This window comes from Desmodus rotundus, chromosome 10, assembly GCF_022682495.2.
Source record: "Desmodus rotundus isolate HL8 chromosome 10, HLdesRot8A.1, whole genome shotgun sequence".
NCBI classification, from domain to species: Eukaryota; Metazoa; Chordata; class Mammalia; order Chiroptera; family Phyllostomidae; genus Desmodus; species Desmodus rotundus.
The window spans coordinates 2,169,523-2,191,677 of record NC_071396.1 but is presented as its reverse complement, the minus strand read 5'-3'; the positions used below and the strand labels follow the sequence as shown (position 1 = coordinate 2,191,677).

At 47.5% G+C, this 22,155-nt stretch overlaps 1 protein-coding gene across 3 annotated transcripts in view; it reads left to right on the top strand.

Moving 5' to 3' along the window:
- The window catches only part of NEK7 (NIMA related kinase 7), a 76,871-nt gene extending 55,077 nt beyond the window's left edge, over positions 1–21,794 (top strand). For all 3 annotated transcript variants that reach the window (XM_053912506.1, XM_053912507.1, XM_053912508.2), the window contains exons 7-10: positions 558–665; positions 10,428–10,522; positions 14,473–14,586; positions 20,099–21,794. In XM_053912506.1, the coding sequence (XP_053768481.1) occupies positions 558–665; positions 10,428–10,522; positions 14,473–14,586; positions 20,099–20,209 (428 nt within the window). In that variant the 3' untranslated portion in view covers positions 20,210–21,794. The remainder of the gene's footprint in view (positions 1–557; positions 666–10,427; positions 10,523–14,472; positions 14,587–20,098) is intronic.
- The last annotated feature ends 361 nt before the right edge of the window (positions 21,795–22,155 follow it).

Sequence of the window (22,155 nt, the reverse complement as noted above, 5' to 3'; positions counted from 1 at the left end):
TATGTTTGTGGTTATTAGTTGAATTGCTGGGCATAATGTGAAGGTTACATCACTAAGGAACTGACCTCTTGATTTGGGGGCATGAAAAATGTTATTTAATTTATTTAATATTAATATTTATTTAAGCAATTAAGATTTCTAAGGCTGTCTACACAAATTATATGTATATACAGTTATGATTTTCTATTTTATGTAAATGTATCTATAAATTAATACTTAGTAAGATATTTTATTTAAAATCGATGTAAAAGGGATACAAATTTATTTTGTGCTTTGAATTTGATGAGTTTACCTGATAACGGGAAACAAAAATGTGTTGTAAATGAAAATTAATTGTGACCTTTATCACGCTGCATTAATGATTATTTGTCTCTCAGAGGACTGAGCACATAAATATTAAGGTACATAAAAATTACTCGAAGTAAAGTAATTGCTTCGAAATTCAAACAGACTTATTTTCACGATACACTTTAAATTCTACCATGAAAAGTGGTTTTTAGTCCCTGAAAACAGCCAGACTGACCTCATCTTCCCCCCGATGGCTCCCCTGTGCCCAGACATCAAACCAGCAAACGTGTTCATCACGGCCACGGGTGTGGTCAAGCTCGGGGACCTGGGCCTGGGCCGCTTCTTCAGCTCCAAAACCACCGCGGCGCATTCTTTAGGTAAGAGGGCAAGGGGGACTTCTCTGGGGGGGAGGGAGTGAGCCCCCTCCCGCGGGCACGCTGAGGGTGCACCGCCAGTCACGTGCCAGCCCGCACACTCGGAACCCCAGCGGGAGTGTCAGATGCACAGGGCACAGTGACTCTGGCCGGCACTTGTCCAGGAAAATGCTGGCGAGCAAACCTGGCCTTCACTCTCACCACTAGTCCGCCTTTACTTTGCATGCGGCGGCTCCAGAGAAAGGTCAGGAAGGGCCCCTGCTGACTAAGAGTACGTGTCAGCCAAGGACAGAAACCCGCACACGACTTACGTTTGTTGGCCAGTTGACTCCGATTTTTACTTCTGAAGCATCGTAACCCTCGTTGTTGCTGCCGCGTATTTTTGAGAGCAAATTCAGAAGATTGCTTTTAAGAGTTGGTTCCAAAAAGTAATTGAAAATGTGGCCACCTGTACGAATTAATCTTGCTCACAGAAAGTGTGATGGGATGATAGGTTGCAGTGCGTGTTTTTTTATTTTTTATTTTACTGAGGATAAAGTCTTTAGGGCATGATTTATCCATAGAGCAGGGCTAAATTTCAGAGAAACTGTAACCAAATCTGTATGTAGTTTATAAAGAAAATTCTGAATAAGTTTGCTTTAAGTGAAGTCTATCCTGGAGCTGAATTTTATTTAACTTTGTAAAGATATTTTTAGGAATTTGGTTCCAAAAGGTAAGAAAGATCTTGTAATAATTATACATTTATACTCTGTTTTTTCAAAAAAAAATAGTTTGTTGTTCAAACATCAAATAAAGGATACTGTTTTCACTAATTTTGATTCATTAATAGGAACACACACTTCCAAATTTCTTTATATGTGTAAATCCTTAACAGATTGGCAAGTCTTTGAATTTTTCAATTGTCTATTTACTTTGCATCTGTTATTTGTATTATTTGATTCCATGACCACAAATCAACACACAATAAAATCTGTCCTCTCATGTTTTCTGTAGTGAGTAAAATCGTATAGGCGGCCATGTTCCCAGTTTTCAACACCAATTTTTTAGATAAAAGGTGTGTCAACGTAGAATAGAATAATTCCTGAATGTAGGGTTAAACATTACAAATACTAAATCTTATGTTGATGGGCGTTCAAACCATACTCAAATCCTCAAAACTGAAAAAAAAACCACAGCAAAAACTCAGAGGCCTTCACGTGTTCTTTGCCTCCCTCCTGCTCCCCCCGGATTCGCTGAGTCACAGTCTCTCCACTTCCTGGTCCCTCTTCCTTAGTCCACGATTACTTCACGTCTGGGGCGGGAACACACCCCTGTGGTTTCCGAGATTCTGTCCTTAAGTAAATGGAGCAGCGTGGAAGTCCTGTAAACGCTGAGCAGTGCTTCCATGCGGGTCATAGCCCATCGATGAGTTGTGAAATCAATTTAGTGCACTGCAACTAGCGTTATTTTCAGTGAAATAAAATATAACGGAGCAGACAATATCAGAAGGCTCCGCAGGTGTGATAGCAAACGCGGTTCCATGAAACCTTTGTTCAGTGACAGTGTGTCTTCCCGTGGGGTCCCGATGCTGCTGGGGATCACTGCCAAGGAATTGGAAAGCCACTTACCTGGACAATCAAGAAGCTTGATTCAAGGGACAGATGTGTTCTCATCATAGAATTTAAAGATGGAGACATACACATAACACCTGTTACATTTATAAGGTTCACAGACCATAAGAAAGAAAGGGCAAAATTCACTAGGATAGGTACAACCCGACGATGAGCCTCCCCAGCCACAGCCACTGTGACAGGTGTGGGGTGGTGTCTCCTGTGGTTTTGATTTTCGTCTCCCTGGTAACTGGTGATGCTGAGCATCTCTTCCTGGCTTGTTGGCATCTGTATATCCTCTTTGGAAAAATGTCTATGCTGGTCCCCTGCCCATTTTTTTAATGTGATTGTTTTTTCTTAAATTTATTTTTATGAGTTCTTTATCTATTTTGGATAATTACCCCTTATCAGGTAAATCATTTGTAAATACCTTTTCCCTTTCAGGAGATTACCTTTTCGGTGACGGTTTCCTTTCCTGTGCAAACTCTTTTCAGGTGACACAGTCCCGTTTGTTTATTTTTGCTTCTGTTGCCCTTGCTGGAGGAGCCCGAGCCATAACATGTTGCCAGTGTCAAAAAGCCTGTAGCCCGCGTTTTCTTCTAGGAGTTTTTTGGTTTCAGGTCTTACATTCAAGTCTTTGATCCATTTATTTAAATTCGATATTTATTGATTAGTATATAGAAATACAGTAATTGTCTGTATATTAACTTTATATCCTGCAAGTGTAATGAATTCACACATTAGTTCCAGTGACCTTCTGGTGAGATCATTGGGGTTTTCTATATACAATATATGTCTTCGGCAGCAAACGACAGCCTTACTGCTTCCTTTCCGATTCGAATGTCTTTTGTCTATTTTTTTCTTGTCCGATTGCTGTGGCTAGGACTTAACACTATGAATAAAAGTGGCAAACATGGGCATCCTTGCCTTATTTCTGATCTTAGAGGAAAAGCTGGCAGCTTTTCACTGTTACAATATTAGCTGTGGGTCTTTGATACGTGATGGACTTTATTGTGTTGAGGTATTTTTCCTTTATACCCACTTTGTTGAGAGGTTTTGCTGTAAATTGGCATTGAGTTTTGTCAAATGCTTTTTTTTTGCATATTACAATGATTATATGATTTTTATTGTTTGTTTTGTTCATGTGGTATGTCAAGTTGATTGATTTGTGGATATTAAGACATCCTTGCAGCCCTGGAATAAATCCTATTTGCTCATGGTTTTGATTTTTGTAATGTATTTTTGAATTTGATGAATTTAATGTTTTGTTGAAGATTTTTGCAGCTATGTTCTTCCAGGATTGGGGCCTGTATGTATGGATGGATGGATGGATGCATTTTCTTGCCTTTGGTTTTGGTGGCTGAGTAATGCTGACCTAATAGAATGAGTTTGGAAGTGTTCATTTATTTTTAATTTTTCGGAATAATTTGGAGGACACTAAAATCCTCTTTATTTGGTAGAATTCACCTATGACACCATCTGGACCTGATCTCTTGATTATTGGGAGATTTTTGATTGCTGATTCAATTTTGTTACTAGTGATCAATTTATTCGGATTTTCTATTTCTTCATGAGTTGGTCTTGGAAGACTGTGTGTTTCTAGGAATTTATCCATTTCTGTTAGATTGTCCTCTTTGTTGGTGAACACGTGCTCATAGTACTTCTCTCATGGTTTTTGTGCTTCTGCGGTGTCAGTCGTAACTTCTGTTTCGTTTCTGACTTTACTCATTTTGACCTTCTCTCTCTTTTTCTCTTGACAAGTCTGGCTAAAGGTTTATCAGTTTTGCTTGCCTTTTCAAAGAACCAGCTTCTATTTTCATTGATGATTTCTATTTTTATCTCTACTTAATTTTCCCTTTGATCTTTATAATTTCCTTTCTTCTAACTTCGTCTTTGTTTAATCTTCTTTTTCTAGTTGCTTTAGATGTAAAGTTAGAGTGTTTATTTGAGAGTCTTCTTGTCTCTGGAGGCAGGCCTGTAGCACTCTCAACTTCCCTCTCGCTGCTTTTGCTGCTTCCTAAAGATTTCGGGACCTTGTGCTTTTACTTGGATTTGTCTCGAGGCGTACTTTGATTTCCTCTTTGACGTCTTTGTTGGCCCATGGTGGTTAACAGTGAATTGCTAAGTCTCCATGTGTTTGTGTTATTTCCGGTTTCCTCCTTGGAATTGATTTCTAGTTTTATATCATTTTGTTTGGGAAAGATGCTTGCTGTGATTTTTGTCCTTTTGAATTTGTTGAGAATTGGTGTGTGTCCTAGCGTGCTATCCATCCTGGAGAACGTCCTGTGTGCACTTGGAAAGAATGTGTATCCGATGCTTTTGGAGGTTATGTCTATCCGGCCTACTGTGTTGTTTAAGGAAGGCCTCTGTCTCCTTAGTGGTTTTCTGCCCAAATGATCTGTCCGTCGGTGTAAGTGGAGTACTGAAGTCCCTCCCTGTTGCTGTACTGCTTTCCATTTCCCCCTTTCTTCCTGTTAATGTTTGCTTTGTGTCTGCGCATTGGTGGGGCTCGTAAATATTTACGAGTGTTACATCCTCTTGTCGGGTTGTCCCCCTTATTGCATTGTGATGTACCTTTATTCTTTAAGGAAGAAAATACCACACTTGGCAAAATATAAATTTTATAAACCACTCCTTTTCTATCATTACTGTTAGTTTATTATTAGTTCCTTTTTATTAAATAAGAAAGTTTATTTAATTCTCAAGGGGCTTCTCTTCTTAGTGCCAATCCTGCTTCTGGGAGGCCCACTCCATCATGGCCTGAAGTAGTGGAGGAGATAAAAGTGATCTTAATAAAAACACTCATTAGAAAAATTAGTCTGCCGTCTGGTCTGACCACGTGGTGGACTCCGAAGGTGTGTCTAAGTAACTGGAGGGGATCTTCTGCTATCACAGCAAATCTGTTTCCACCAAAGTTACACTCACTGCTACGATGATGTGCTTCCTCTGGTGAAAGGGGGACACCAGGTGGGCACAGGGAGAGGAACGATGCTCCAATATGGCGTTTTACTTGCTTTCGTAGTGCCCCCAGAAGAGGAACATGGAGAATTTTGTCTCTCACATACCTCTGTGAACTTAGTTATCATATGTGCTTACACAAGCTGAAAGTAGAATCGACTGTTGTAAGCCAACTAGAATGCTCTGTGCCAAATCTGTGCTCACAAACATGGGACACCCCTCGGGGGGTTCCGTTCTCATTGTCATTGCTGTGGTCAGCAAAGGAGTAACTGCTCTCCACCATTCCCAGCACGCACGCTGTTCTCTGACTGGGTGACGGTGCCAGCCCAGCGAGCGCACGGCCCCTTCCCACTGGCGTCAGGGTTCTCACCCTGCGGTCTCTCGAGGGTACAATTCATGCTCCCCACGCCGTTTCCAAGTGTGATACGTCCTCTGATGTCCACTTGGAAAGTGAGTGTTCCTGAGCAGGCGTGCACACAGCTGCACTTGGCGTGCTGGCTGCCACCTGTGGTCACACGGTGGCTTCCCCACACCTGCCCAGCCCCTCTGCGCGGTGCGTCCTTCAGCCGTTAGCGAGGACGGAGCCGCCAAGGACGTGCATGCTCAGGCTGTACTGCAGGCGACTTTTAACGATGTGGTTTTAACTCTCATCCTCGCTTGAATTGAACAAGTGCTCTGGGAAGAAGCTGCTTTCTAATTTTGACCTCTTGGCCACCACAAGTATTTATCTGAGACACAGGAACCGCAGCGGACGCAACTTTCACAACGGCCCACCGAGCCGGATCCTCGTTCCCGGCTTTGCACGCTCTGATGTGTGGCGTTTCTCTGCTTCTTAGTTTGGAAAGATACACTTTTTCCACTCACATTTACGGTGGTCAATTTTAGTGAGGTAGCTGTGTGTAAATGCAAGGTTAGGAACTACCTGGTTTGAATTCCAGGTCTGCACTGTGCGAGGTCTGTGATCTTTGGCAAAGCACCTGACCCCCAATGCCTCCTCCCTGCCAAAAGATGAAGCAGTAACATGTCACGAAGCTGCTGCATAGCGGTCCCCGGTCCCCAGTCCCCAGCCCTGGGCCCCGCTCGGCCGAGGGCTTCCCTGCTTCCGCCTGTCTCCAGCCCCGAGGACGGTGTGGCCCCGTGGCGGAGGCCCGGTGGGCTTTGTTAGACGTGCAGCAGAGTGAATGCCTGGACAGCACCCAGCGCAGGTGCTGCGGCAGAGCACCGACAACGATAGAAGGTTCTGGATTTCCTCCCTCCCGTTACCTCAAGCTCTGAAATGTTAGCAGTCACACTTAAAAGACGGCAGCTTTTATTTAATACGTGTCTTTTGTGGAAGAAATGCTGATCTGCCACGCAGCCACTCTGACTCTCCACCCGTGACACCCCTCACTCCCACGGAAGCGCGGCCGCTCTTGGCCACGGGACTCCAGGGCGGGCCAAGGGCAGGGGGGAGGGAACGGCGGTCAGTTCCTCGGCCCCGAAATCGAGTCTGCGTGTGTGTTTTCAATCAAGCCAAAGTATCAGATGACTGTGTCCTTTTAATTTCCCAACAAGGAACGTCTGGAGCCTTCCGTTCTGCAGTTTGCTCTGATTCTGACGGCGAGCAGCAGCACCTCTAAATGGACCTGGCCTGTCTGTATTCTGATTTAAAACACATCACTCAACTGTCCTGGGTGCTGGTTTAAAGACGGACTTACTGCTCCTCCCGCCTCGCTTTCTCTGTGGGTCCCTGTAGGGTCCTTGTGCTCGTGAGCCCTGTGGGGTTTACGGCCAGAGGGGTCTCAGAGATGTTCTTGCCCCCCGCCCCTGCCTCCCACAGACGAGGGCAGCGAATGGACGGAGACGTTGCCCTGACTCGCACTGAAAAAGAGCAACAGAGCAGCAACGCAGGTCCGATCACATCAGTGACGGTTTGGCGGGCCTGCTGTTTTCTCCCGGAAGCGTGTGCGGGGATTGCGGTGCTGGGTTCTAGGCTAAACTGGCAAAGTCCTGTATGCCACTTACTCTGCTGACACGAAAGTTACTACTTGATTTAGTCTCGTACTCCGCAGCAGCAGCAGGTTAGCCGACTTCTTTCTTGTTCTCGTAAACATCCTGTAGAACTTTGGATGATCAGTCTGCATTCAGCAAATGTAGAACACACTTCTTGTTACTAGAGTGTATACTCCCCGTAAAACTCTTCTCTCGGAGCTCGAATAAGTCAGGTCAGGTAACGGAAGTTGTTTCGTACTTGCATAGCTGCCTTAGTGTATTTTTTAAAAAGGGCAGAGAGCACTTCAGTCATTAGCAATTTTCTCTTGATATTAGCCTTTCTCTGTTTTGTTTTGTTTTTTAATGATGCTGTCCTTTGCTTCCCACTCTCACTTATTTACGTCGGGAGGTGAAAACGACCTGGGTATCTGCTAGACTAACGTAGATTCCCATCCTGGCTGCAGCCCTAAGTTCTCCGGAGGCCCCTGCACGTCTGCACCAGGCGCTCCCTGCGCTCCCCGCGCTCCCCGTGCTCCTGCATCCACGGCCGTCTGCAGGTCGTGTTCCTGTCTGGGCACCTCGCCCAGGGCTCACCCTCTTCCCACGCAGCCGTCCGGCAGGAACATCCTAGGGGAAGCGCCGCTGTCATGGACTTTAGAGGAAGGGTTTAGGAAATAGTCACATATGTATTAAGTTTGAAATGTGGGAAGCATCCCACTGTGTGTGAGTGCCTTTCGGGTTTTCCAAGAGTTTACATGGTTTGGCCCTTCCGCGGCGGAGCGGGGAGGGACGGTCAGTGCCTTGATTAGGCTCGACGGCTGCTGAGCACCTAGCGTGTGCGGAGGAAGCGGGTGCGGGACCCAGGGAGCCTGTGAGAAGGGCGGGCCCTCCGAGCCCCTCGGTGCCCTGTGAACCGGGACACAGACTTTCTCCTTTTGGAAACGTGTCAATCAAAGCGGTGAGCAGCCCCCTTAGAGCTACGTTTTAGCATGTTTTGGGGATATATGTAATTTAAATATTAAAACAAAACATGCAGATTTAGTATAAAGGGGTTTGTGACGTACAGTAAGAAGAATCGTGTCCAAGCTCCAAGTAGGAGCGTTAAAATTATGTAACTTTTCCTAACGACCTCCAGCAGCTCCCAAGCAAAGGCGATCTCGTCCATTCAGTGTTTTGGCATTTTAGGTTTTGCAGAAAACCTAATCGTTCTCCTCCTCTGTTCACTTCACACGCACGGCCCGTGGGTCTCGTCTTCCTGCCTTTCCAGCGCGATGCTGGGGCTGGTCTCTGCACAGGGCCCACATTTGTTCCTCCCTCCCCATCATCCATCTTTCGCGTGGTATCTGGCCCCTGACAGCCCGCAGGCTTCCCAGAGCTCGCAGGAAAATCCCCTTCGCTTTCCGCAAACTCTGCACCTCCGAGCCTCAGTGTGTCAGGGCCCCGGGGGGCCGTGCTGGGCCTCTCTCTGCCCCTTCGTCCCGGCCAGGCGCCTGCTCCGTGTCCTGAACCCAGGAGCCTGGAGACAGCTGTTCTTAGCGCAGCTCCCCGCTGCCCTGCCGGCATCCCTGTCCTGACCGCGCGTCCCTGTGCGCAGCCCTCTTTGCTCACGCAGACTCCGGGGAAGGCGCTGGAACCCCAGAGCCAGAGAGCTCCCCTCCGCGTCACCCAGGAACGGGGCAGACTCTTTCCACGCAGCAGTTTCGCAGTTTCTGGACCTTTCTGACCCAGACGGAAAGCGTCAGATCTACGTGTTGGTCCTCAAAGCACATGCTGCCGTCCAGAAATTTATTTCTTTGAGGTTGTCTCGTTCGTGCCGCACCGGAAGAGTCTGCGGTCTGTTTCAGCTTCGGTTATCCCCGTTCGCCCGTTCCTTTCCCTTGTCGTTCTCGCTGGCACGAACGCTCGCCTGGCCTGAGATCTGCCAGGGCTCCGGGTTGTAGGGAAAGTGGGTTCCCACCCAGATCACGTTTCCTGTGAATACGCGGTTCGTGACGTTTTCGCCTTGAACACGGTGTCGTTTCCACACTCAGCCATGAGGCTGTCACTTTCTTCTAATTTTGGAAAACTGACTCCCGCCTCTGCGGTGGAGGCTCGGATTGTGTGGGGGTGGGGGTGGCTCTCCTCGCTGCCTCTCAGCAGACGCCCCAGCCCCGCCTGGTGAGCTAGGGTCTTATCAGGATTTGCAGGAAATACCTGGGTGTTCTTGAAAACTAATAGAAAAAGGAGAATTTCCTTTTCTCCATCGGTAGCAGTGTATTTTTGGTAGCTCTTGCTTCAGGCAACCTAGGTTCTCAAATGTTGTTCTCCAACTTTGATTTTCTATTTGGCAAAAAAAAGAAAAAAAAAAAAGCCGCAGGCTCATAATGTGAAATAGGCCTCTAAGGTTGAAATTTAATATATTCGCATTGAAAGCCATAAATATTTTTACCCTTCAAAATAGAATGATGTGCCTTTGTTTATTTTTAAATATTTAATAGATATTTATTTTATTAACATTTATTGTTAGCATTATCTTGAACGCTCATAGGAAAAAGGTATTAACACGTCAAAACAAACAAGCAAAACCAAAAATTATCTAGAATATCCTGTTTCTAAAAAGGTCTCAGTAGTGGTGGTAATTGACATGTTTTCAGAGATTTCAGTGACCTTTCAAGTACATTACTGTATAACCCTTTGGGTACAAAAGTCTTATATTGTATCTAAAGTAGGGGTGAGTAAGGTAGGGAATGCCAATGGCGATGTAGTTCGAATTTAAGAGCGCCCTGGTGTTCTGAGAGATGTTTCTGTGAAAGTTAATGAGTATGACCTACTTATGCACACTCTGCCAGTTGTTGTATGCTACTATTTAAATGAAGTGTTACATTGTTAAGCTTTTTGGGGTTTGCAATCCTATTTTTTTTAAAGGAAAGAAATGACGTCCCTGTGAAACACTTACCCAGGTTTTCTTGTTAGAATCCCTCTTCCCCCTTGAGTCCTGTTCCCTGGATTCTTCTTGGACTGGTGATCGGTTGGAGATAAATCGAGGCTGAACCCACCCACCCCTGTTAGTATGGGGTAGGTGTTCAGGTGCGGTGTGAGGGTGAGGCAGTGAGGAGGAAATGCAAGTTTTGAGTATTCTCAGAAACAATCTTCTGGTTGCAATGAATCGTCTCGGTGACATTTTTAGTGCAGAATTTTGAGTGTGATTTCTTACCGTGGCTGCACCTTCATTCTTGTGCCCTCTTGTCTTCCCCGGTCTGCGTGGCAGTGGGCACACCGTACTACATGTCTCCCGAGAGGATCCACGAGAACGGGTACAACTTCAAGTCGGACATCTGGTCGCTCGGCTGTCTCCTGTACGAGGTAGGTCCCACCGAAGCGCGTGGCGCACCCGAGCAGTTGTACTGGCCGGGCCGCACGGCCTCTGCTCTCAGAGCGTGTGCTTGCCTTTCCTGGGTGGTGACCAGTAATTAGTGTTTTAGTTATGGAGAGTTAGTTCTCTCACTCAGTAACTGCTCGTGTAGTAGCATTTAACAAACGATACGTTCTTGCATATTTCTCTAGTGTACTTTTTAATTGTTTCTGTTCTGATGAAAATATTAGTTTTAAATTTTTTTCATGTCCACGTGCTGTTTTCCAGCACATCTTACTTATGGAAACATGCGTTTGAACATCTGTGAGCAAACTGGCTTACCTGTGCACTGCAGGAGAGGTGTAACGGGACGTGTTTAAACCACGAAACTCGGGGAAGGCCTTCCTCACCATCTTTTTTACCCCTGACACATACACCACACGGGCCCTAAGCGTAGCACGCAAACCAGTCACGCTTCTAGGTTATCACTTAATTTCATGTCCTCGAGTAACAGTTTGGATGGGTTCAGCTCGGTGGAATACTCCTTCCTGTTCTGCTGCTGCTAAGGTATCAAAGGGACACGGGCTCACGGAGGTGGGTCCTGCGGCAGACACTGCAGTGCGGTGACCCAGGTGGGCCCTCACCCCTGTGCAGACCGCCAGCATCAGGGAGCATCTTAAGCCAGTGACTCTGTCATTTAATTGAAGGGTGATCTTCCTAGGGTTATAGGCTTTGAGTTAATGTTGTTAATTTAAAACTAGTCTACATTCCAGTAACTCTTAATAAAATAAAATGAAGGGAAATAATACATGCATCATCTTCCTATTTTGTAATGCATACAAAGGAAGTCCAAGTGGATACATAGAAACCAATAGTGTCTCTTGGCCTCTTAACTTAAATGGAACATGCAGCGAGCTCCCCTTTTCCAGTGGTCCGCACGTACTTGGAAGTGGAGCAGGAAAGTGTTGCGTTTATTTTTTTTAATGCATGTCATGCATAATTATTATTTTATTGATTACAATTCCATGTTTCCAAATTTTGAGATTATTCATTTTGAAATTATTTATTTGTTCTCCCTACTAAAGTGACTAATGATTATTTAAAAAGAAAGGATTTTTAAATGTCCTTGAATTATATCTCTAGGATAATTTTTATTAGGAAAAATCACGAGTTAGTGATATAACAAATACTTTTATGTATACACATGAGATTGTAGGAGATTTATGCTCACTGTATTCTGTCAGTAATTTTGTACAGTGTTAAAAAGAACTGAATTGATTATGTTAAGTCACTATAATGTTTAAAAGGCACTATACATTTTAAAACATTTTATTCCTGTTTAGTCATCTTAGATTCCTTCAGGCCACAGTCTGATATTATCAAAGCAACATTTTCCCTTCAAACACCTAAAATAAACAGCCACATGGAATTCCACTCATGGGATTAAATTTGGCAATGAAACAGTTTGGCGGACACTGTACGTGTTTTTGTGGAGCTTGCATAATTCTTTTAGGGCCAGCAGGCTCTCCGTCAAACCGGGAAGAGTGCTGCGTTCCCGAGCGCGCCTTCAGGAGACGGTGCCCTGCCCTTCCACACTGCAAGCGGCCACCAAAGCGAGCGGTGCCTTTGCACACGCCTGCTCACGTCCATGAGTTTTTGTGTTGCGGGGGATTTTGAATTCACGTATTTATCATGTTAGCATTAGTGTTCATTTTGGTGCATTTTCTCAATTCCCGTATGCAGGTCATGTGGCAGAAACAGAATTGTTCTGAAGATTTAATTTACGTTTACGTTGTGCCTGCTTCCCGTTAGATTTTAGCAATGTCATGTTACTGGAAACACCCGGTCTCCGAGCTCTAAAAAACTGGCCCTGCGAGTACCTAGATGCTCCACACTGTGTCCGCTGAGGATTTACAATGAAGGCGTCAGAAGCCTGCTTTTGAAAATGTATTTGAAACTCAGAAAATTAGACTTTCAAATATTCCTGAAACCTCAAAAAAAAAAAAAAAACCCCCAAACCCTAGCAGTGCTGTTTTAATTGATATGCAACAAAGTAGACTTTACTAATTAAACAGAGATGCTGTGCTTTCGCTACACGGCCCTTTACATGGAAAAGTCGGTTCTACACACTCCCTTTATTGTTCAGCTCAGCAACCGCATCCTTCCAGGGTTGTAGGTTGGTGGCTTACAGTTCAAAAAAAGAGAGAGCTGCCACCAGCCCCGAAGACAGACAGTGGGCTTTCGTCCCTCCGACGCCCCCAGAATACTAATCAGCAGAGTCGGACCCTGGAGGTCAGGGAGCAAGTCAATCATACCGCGACCGTCTCAGTGTGGAGGATCAAATTAGCCTGAAAAATTCAGCTGCCGGGCGCGCGGCCGGGCAGCTGTCAGGGCAGCGCCGAGATGCACTAATGAGCCAGATGAATAGTGCAAAAGCTGGAAAATAAAAACAGGACAGTTGACATTTTTCATCTGTCAAAGCAGGAGATGCATGGAAATAGACCGTTCCTGTTTAACTCCTTAGGGGACATTCTGGTTTTGGGTGTGATTTTTCTTGTGGTTTTTTTTTTTTAAACACTGCAGTATTGAGACAGAAGTGCTGGAATGGACCCCTGGCCCAGGGTGATGAGCTGTGGACACTTGGTCGGGGTGTTCACCCTCACGGACAGGGCAGGTGACACTCACAGCCGATAGTGGCCTAGTCTGTCCTAGTCTAGTTCATTGTCATGTGCCCTTGCGTTTTGGACAGGAAAACAAAGATGTGATCATGACCTGAGGTCCTCCCTTAGAAATTTCCCCTCCGATGGAGTGCCTTCTGTGTCTGGGGACACTCAGCTGTGCACTGTCCTCTTCACGTGGGACAGCTCCTCCCGAGGTGGCTTTCTGTAGGGCTGTGGGCAGGACAGGCAGGCCGGCCCTCCTCGCCGCGGCTCCGAAGGGGTTAAGCCGTGGGCCTCCCGTCAGACAGATGAGGGCCATTTTCAGCTGCCCTGTCCCCGCTGACGCCCACTGAGTAGCACGGCACGGGCCAGCGTGTTTCACACACACTCTGCCTGTCTGGGGAGTGTACACACCGCCCTCCCCCAATCACGTATTAGCACGCAGAGAAACGGGTGACTGGCTCTGGAGCAGCCTGCAGCCCCGCGGACACCCCGCTGCTGCGGCTCAGGGAGCCGGGAGGCTGTGAGCAGGACGCGGGCGTTTTAAATCGATTTTTAGTTTGTAACCCTGCTTACCGCGGCCCTTGCTTGCACTTTAAATGTCAGGTTGGAACCTTGTCTGGAAATGCATTTAAATTCCACAATGTCTTTTTTAAAGTTGTTCATTCTTCGAGCCATTTTTTTTCCTGCATTAGAAATCTCATTTGGATGCCTTGAGGTAGCGTCTGACTCACAACACTTTTGAACACATTTAGTGAGTGTTTGAGATGTTATCAAAAGAGAAAAAAGCTCTAAGCGGTCGTAACCTGCTTGAGTCGGTTACTAGTCCAGATGGAGGTCTTCCTCCGACGGCAGCTGTTGCGCGGAGAAAACACCCTGCGCTCTTCCCCAAACCGCTGCGAGATGACCCCCAGTTCCAGCGTCGGTTTTGTTCTTGTCGTTTTGGGCCATTACCTATTAGATGTAGACCACCGACCTCTGTTTAGTCGTGAGGCCCTAGTGGCTTTCAGGGCACTGCAGGTACAAAGAACTTCAAGTTACTTTATGCTGTTTTTCCTTAATATTGTTTTATGTTGCGTGTGTATAAATAAGTACTGTTAATCATTTCTCCCTCAAGTCTTCCAAAAGTAAGACTTTTAGAAGTTACTAAAGAATTGCCAGAAAGGGGGTATTCGTGAAAATCAAAAGGCCCGGCTCACTTCCTGAAAGTGTCTGTGGGTCTTTTCTACCCACGGGAACAACTGACGACACCGCCTTTGGGGTGACCCTCTCACTGTGCCGTGTCATTGGGTGTTTTGCAGATGGCGGCGCTGCAGAGCCCCTTCTACGGCGACAAGATGAACCTGTACTCGCTGTGCAAGAAGATTGAGCAGTGCGACTACCCCCCTCTCCCGTCAGACCACTATTCGGAGGAAGTAAGTTGTCTCCCGTCCGAGTGTCCCCCGGTGCACCCTGGCCAGCAGTGTGTGGTGTTGAGAAATGCCCGTGTCCCGAAATGCATGTGGCCGCAAGGCCAGGTGGCAGGAGAGGCCCTTTTCACTGTTGTCATTCCCTGGGAGATGTGCTGTTTCGAGTCCACTCTGTGGTACGTGCATGGAGTGGACACCGCCCTGCCGTGGGGTGGGCTGGGCCACCTCCTGGGGCGACTGAACATGCCCGGGGTGGAGTGGGGGCCCCGAGTGGCTCAGACCCAGACTGTGGGGTGCACGTCTGGCTCTCGGGCAGCTCCTTGCCGTCTCAGGACCAGAGGCAGGGCAGCCAGAACTTTCTTGTTGGCAGAGCTTCTCTCTGGTTCATGTTTTTCAAAAATCGCAATGGACATCTTAGCCACCTTCCCCCAGCCTTACACTCTCAGCTCTACCCTCCCTCCTTTGACAATGGGGGTCTCGTCCCTACCTCGCTGTGCGCCCAGATGCCCGTGGGGACACACTCTGACGTTCTCACTGCAGACGTGCTAAAAAGTGGCTGGGGTAGGAGGGACAGTTTAGACGACTTCCCTTCTTAAGATCCAAGTCTGAACCCTCGCTTGCTTTGGTAACCTGTTGAAACGAATTGTTTTAGCTCCTCCCAGAACCCCCCATTTTAGCCTAATACATCCTGACTTCACCAGTTGGGTCCTCATTTTACCAGTTAGGTTCAGACGGAGCTAGGTGAACAGCAGGTCTCAGGCCAGCTCAGGCTCACAGAACTCCTTTCGGAAAGCTCGGGGGCAGTCCCCACCCCAGAGAAGACACTCTTGTGAGTCAGTGCATCTCACCTTCTCCCGAGCCATGGCGTTCTGTTTTGCCCACGGAAAATGGGAAGGAGCGAAGGAAAAATGTAAAGCAGTTATGCTCACTTATTAGGTAGTCCGTCCCTCTTTCTATTTTGAAATGAATAGCCCTCGGTTTTAGTCATATGTAAGGAACATTGAGTGAGTGTAACTTGGATAATAAGTATCTCTAAAGACTTTTTACCACGGAGAGCATTCGGGGCCCTGGAATGTTACAAGTGCCTGTTTTTCTGGTGGTTTTGCTACTGCTAATCAGTGATGCCAGCTTTTCGTTTCATAGCGTTGTGTGTGGGTGGGTGGCATACACTCTCGCCAGGCAGGGGCGATCATTTAGAAGTACTGTCTTTATCTGATGCTCAGCTATTCCGTTAGCCATTTAATTACTATTTTGGGCATGGCATATAAATATGGCATTTCACAGGCCCAGCGTCGGAGCCCTCCGCCCGAAACGCAGGAGGGTGTGAACACGCGCGCGGAGTGATCGCAGGGTGTCAGGGCCGCTGCTTTGTGGTGCCACTCATGCTGTCTCCCTTCTCCCACGGAGCGCATGAATATTTCACATGCCTGCATCCTCGCCCTCTATTCTTCCGGACTAATTTTCAGACTGTCTGCATTTGCATTTCACATGGTAGCTGATTAGGAGATGCCGAGCGCGCGGCGAGGCCTCAGCAGGCGGTTACCATGGTGACCTCCAGCGGGATTTTTAATGACGCTGCACGTGAGGCTGGTGGAGGCGCGCCTGCCTGCAGGGTCGCTTCTCTGCAGCCAGTGTGAAGTCGGAGCTGCGGCTGCTCAGCCCAGGGGCAGGTATCAAAGTCGGGCCCAGGCGGAAGGTCTCAGGGTTGGCAAAGCCAAACGGCTTCCACTTTTATTTCTCCCCGTAGCGTCGCCAGTTTGAAAAGGAGGTACCAAGCAACACGTGCGATCTGGTGTCCTTTCCAAAACAACCCAAAAAAGAGTACGATGCCTCCCATCAGTAGAATCTGTTGCTGTGCCTGGTAGAATGGAAAGCTATACCGTCTGGATGAAGATGGAAACTACTTCTTACTAAAGAGAGGAGGGATAGGAGATGCAGACTACCAGTGTTACTTTAGTCTGTTCAGTTTTGCAGAAAGTTCTCAGATCGAGAGCTTTGAAGTGCAGATGTCTAATAAATATTTTCTCTCCTTAAGCAGGAAACGCTGAGAAATAACTATTCAGAATTTATGACGGGGGAAGGAAACGGAAACAGACTTCGTGCTGCCGTACTTCAGTGCTGTCTTAAACATTTCTTTATGTAGTAGGCTTGTAGCTCAGCTCGCTTAACTCTCCATGTTGAATTTAATTTTTTAGCGTGGCAAAATATGAGAAACAGTGAAGAGTGAAGTATAAAGTTTTTAAACTGAACCTTTAATCAGAGGACTGGCTCATTAGGTGTCGGTGTTATAGCCAAACCGGGGTCAGGCCCTGCGACACCCCAACCCGCCCTCAAAGGTCCCACCAGCTGGTCAGCGGGTCGCCCTGTCTTTACCGACACCGCTTCCTCTTTCTGAAATCCCCCTCCCAGTTCCTTAACGTCCCTCCCTTCGTTTCTGTTTTCCTCTCTGAGCAATGCCACAGGCCTGTCCTTTTTACCCCACGGCTTCATGAGGACAGGAGCTGGGGGCCCCTCCCGCCCTCCGGGCCGGGAGTCCTGGCTCGCTCTTGTCTCTAAGAGTACAGAAGCAACAGCGCTTTTTCCGTGCGGCATTCTGTGTGAGAAACAGAGTAATCATCTGAATTTTAATCCCACTAAACTGACTTCAGGTGTCTGCAGGTCATTTCAGAGCATAAAGCCCCAGGGATTCCAATGAAACTGGAATGCCGAATTGTCGTCAGCTGCGGAACGCACCCTTTCCTTTAATCCATACGGGGGCGCTCCTGTTCCAGAGACGGGCTAGGGGGCAACTAGGGACGGGGTGGCCGAGCGTCCGGATCCGACTTCTGCGAGGTGGTAACCGGGGCCTTGGGAACAGTGACAGGGCCGGAGGGGGCGATGGAAGGGTGGGGGTTCCTCTTACCTATCAGGCTGGGCACACGCGTCGCCAGCGAGACGGAGCCCCCAGAATGTTCAAGTTTGCCACTATTGTGCCATCCTCACCTTTCCCTTAAGGAAAGGAAACCACGAAATGAAAGCTTTACAAACGATGGATGGCTTTTTACCAGACACTTAATGAGTCATTGCTATTTGAATTCAGAATATGCTTAAAGAAGCTTTTTAACAAAGTTAAAAAGTCAGCAATGAAGCAGGTGACCCTTGTGTTAGCTCATAAAAGAGCTGCTTTATGTAAATAAGAAAAAGAACAAGAGGAAAAGTATTAGGTATGGGTTTGTTTGCATCGTTTGAAGTTAAACTAAATTTATGAAACTTTTTTATTCATTTGAGCAGTCTGAGTGGTTCTATCTTACCGTTGCTACATTCACTGATTTTAGTAAAACCGTATGAATCCCTGGAGCTCTTACCGAGCATCAACCAATGTTATTTAAATTGGTGCCGGACCCTTCCTAACACCCTGTCCAGGACTGTTTAAACGGGTGACCTTGTATCATCTGGCACAAATTATGTTGGGAGGCAAATGCGTCTTCACAGATACTTTGTAGTCCTTATAATTCTGTAACCAGTGCTAAGGGAGATGAGAATACTTTAAAATGTAGAAAGATGTATACCAATACTACATGTAATGCATAACTGTGCCACTTACTAATATTATCTCAGTATTGTACGCTTTCTCGAAGTTATGGGTAGCATTCGGTTCTTTCCTAAAATGGTTTAGTAAGTGTCTTATTCTCATCGTTTATGATGCCGGTCGGCCACCTCACTTAAAGTTGCCACATTTGATCTTTAAGCTTTGAATGTTCCCTATTTGTTTAAAAAACACAGGCAGGCCCCTAATGCCTCTGCACTGACACTGGGGACTCACCCCTTAAAGACATGAGTCCAGCACCATGCCCCGCGTCCCTTGTCCGGTGGGGTCCTGTAGAACCATGTGACTTCCGTGGACTTGCCCAGTGTTCGAAGGACGCGGACAGATCCTCAGTTGTGACGTAGACGTCCGTTACCTCACACCCCATGAGGTTGCTTCTCTCCCCTCGCCCTCTCCCCCCAGGCCCATCCCAGGACGCTGTGGTTGCAGGTTGGGTGTGCCGAATCCTTGGTGTAAATACCCGAAGCTCCGGAATGCGGTTGCTTTACTGCGTTAGACCCACTTTGGGCACTAACGTGTGTCCTTGGCTGGGTGGCAGTGGGGCGTGTCTGGGAGGCTGACGCAGTAAGTGGTCTCGGAGGGAGGGAGACGGGGTGCAGAAGCCCTGGTGCCCGCACTGCGGTCTTCATTACTCAGTGGAGAGCCTCGTCAGTGACCCGGAGCTGCAGTGCCCAGAGCCCCTTGTCATCCCCCACACGTGGTTGAACTGGATGGGGATTGGGTTACCGCCCCCACCGCGACCGTTCACACGCTCTTCTTTGTCACGTTCTGGGTACGGACCTCTGTGCTTTGATATTTCCTTAGAAATACATAGATCACAGTATATTAGTGTTTTCCACTTTATTGACAACAAATAGTCATTAATTTCCGTATGCCTTATGATTCTGTAATGCTTCGGACATGTTATAGATAGTTCATCTTGTTTTTACTTGGGATGCTTTTTCTCATTTAAATGTTTCTGTGTTGCCTTTCAAATTGCCTCCCAGCATCTGAATTAAGCAGCTTTTTCTTCTCTGGTTTTGTAACGGCTTTTTGCACGTTCAGACCTTCAGCGGCCTGGTCTCCACCTCCCCGTCCTGGCTGTGGGCCAGACCCTGCCCCCCTCACACGCTCACCTCCGGGGGCACCTCGCTGCTTCGGTGTGCGATGCACAGACCACCCCCAGATTTTGTCCCCTCCAGATGAAACTCTGTGGTGGGAGAAGTTGGTGGCTGTGAGAGACTCTAGTAGTTTGATAATTTAGAACCTGCTACTGTACTGGCCAGAAAGAGTGAATGCACATTTTCAAAAGATCTAAAGTATTCCTAAGGACATACTTATCAGGCAAAAAAAGAAAAAAAAAAAACCTGGCTCCTGATTGTGGAAAATGCCTCTTTTTAAACAACTAAATTTGCTGGGGCGACACTGGTTAATTAGACTGTGCAGGTTTCACGGTTCTGCGAGCCAGGGCTGGGTGTGCACTGGGTGCCCGCCCCCCAGAGTCAAGTCTCCTTCCCTCGCTTCCCTCCTCCCCTCCATGCTGCACCACCCCCCGCCCTTCCCTCTGGTGACCCCCACGCTGTTGTCTGTGAGGTTTTGTTTGTTTTTCTTGTTTGTTCACTCGTCGTGTTCAGTTTTGCATCCCAGGCACTTGTGAAGTCAGGTGGTTCTTGACTTTTCCTGTCTGACTTGGTTCACCTAGCGCGGTATTCTCGGGGTCCATCCAGGCGGGCAGGTAGGGCAGCGTTTCACCTGGAAAATGCCCCTTGCCTTGCCCTTCATGCTCGCCAACGATTACGCCCCTTATAGCATCCGAGTGACTGTGCAATCTCGGACGGCAGTCGCACGGATCTCCGGGCACGTGAGTACCCAGCCAGAGAATGTCGTTCCCCGCGAGCGGGAGCGGCCCCGAGCCTGTGCGTCTGCAGTAAGCGCCCTGCTCTGTGTCCGCAGCTGCGGCAGCTGGTGAACATGTGCATCAACCCGGACCCCGAGAAGCGGCCGGACGTGGCCTACGTGTACGACGTCGCCAAGAGGATGCACGCCTGCACCGCGAGCAGCTGAGCGCCGGGACGCCGCCGGGACGGCGAGAAGCGTTTTCGTGCGGGCCGCGCCCGCGTGTCCGTCTGGCTGGCTGGCTGTCGGCTCGGATGCGCCGGCGCGCGTGCGCTTTGAATCCTTAACCAGTTTTCATCCAAGCTTCCTTTTGTACGCGTGTAAGTCGCCTTCCTGCAAAACCCGAGTGACTTTGGAGTAACGGAGTTGCATGCCGGGGGAGTGAGTGGAACGTGATGGCTACCGAGGGCTGAAGGTTTGTGCGCGGCTTAGAGTGTGTGCTGACCGACTGTGTCCGCATCGACTCTGGGGCGGCCGCTCTCGGCGTCTCGGCCCAGCGGGCAGTTGGCTTGAGTGCAATCTTGGACTTGGGTGACGGCTTTCTCTCTAAAAGTTGAAGTCCGTGTTTTAGTTCTTAGCATCGTAGCAGTTAAATAATTCCTAAGGTAAATGTCAACATAAACTATTTGAGAAACATTTAAAATTCTTAGTTATACATTGAAAATGCAACTCTTAAATGTGAAAACATTTGGGGACAAAATGTGAGTCAGACACTGAAGAGTTTTTCACTTTATTTTGTTTTGTCTTCATGCCTCTGATGCTCTTTGCATTAAAACGGTGCGAATGAATCCGTGTAAAAAGTGGTTAAGGGTCTGCCTGGCTGTGGTGACAGTGATTTTGAAGGTTGCACATCGCCCAGGGCTTTTCTGTTTTTGTTATTGTTTGTACATTTGGAAAATACCCTTAAATAATCTTGCAGTGCTGTATCTCCATTTGTTTATCAGTTTAAGTGCTCCACTCACAGTTGTCCACTGTAGTTTAAGCCTATGCTTGTATTCGTAGATTTTAGTGACGTTCTGGTTGGTCCCCTTCAGAAACTTTTTTTACATTCTGCAGGTTACTCTCTTATTTATATTGTATGTGCATTTTATCCATGAATATTTCAGATTCTCTGACAACATAATGCCCTTAAAAAGTTTTTGGTATTTGAACACTCTTCCTGGATTGAAAACATTTTTTCTAAACTTTTCCAAACTTGGACCGCCCTGTCTGCCTGTGCGTTGTCCCCTGGGAGAGGAAGGACGGATGTGAGCTGTGCAGACTGGACTGCAGCTGTGAGCGTTGAAACGGTTTCAGCTCTGTTGACCAGGTTGCAATTTCAGGTTTTGTTTAAAGAAATGGAACTGGCCATCCCCACAGGCAGCGTTTTTGTGAGACTGAGTTCTGCTGAGAAGCATTTAAGCAGAGTGCTGTGCTCAGGCGTGAAGGTGACAGAGGTGGGGATGATGTGTGGAGGATGAAGAAGTGGGCGGAGTCCCGTAAATGTGGGGCGGAGTTGTCTTTTCCCTGCGTGCCCTCCTGTGGGTGGTCCCCAGTTCCTTCCAGCACTGTGAGGCCAGAGGCCCAGTGGCCAGCGCACTGAAGAACGCCGTGCCACCCGGGGTGGGTGATCCCGCCAGTGCCGAGACCTCACCTTCGGACAGCACCTGCCTCTGGCCTGGGTTACTGTCGGGCTTGTTTCTTTCCTGTAAGTATCTTTCTTGCAATACTTTGAATACATTCAAGTCATTTATAAACTTCACAAATGTATAAAGGGCAAAAAAGTATAAACTCTTCCTTTTCCCAAATGTAATCAGTCTTGGTATTTTTACTGGTTATGTGCCTCAAGGGTGCTTTTCTCTTGGGAGGGGCATCCTGCTTGCTCCTTCAGCCGGCCGGAAGCTTGTTTTCCCAGGCCCCGGGGGCTGATGACAAGTCACACTCACGTGGAATGCCCGTAGCTTTGTTTCCAGAGCGAGGGCGAGAGTCATTTCTGTTGCCCACTGTGTCCCACGCACTTCCACGTCACATGGTTGGTGGAGATGAATGTCCTTCACTTGGGACAGATACCCCCCTTCTTCCTGCATCTTGAAAAGTTCTGTGGATCTAAATCACAGTTAGCCCCCACCCCCACC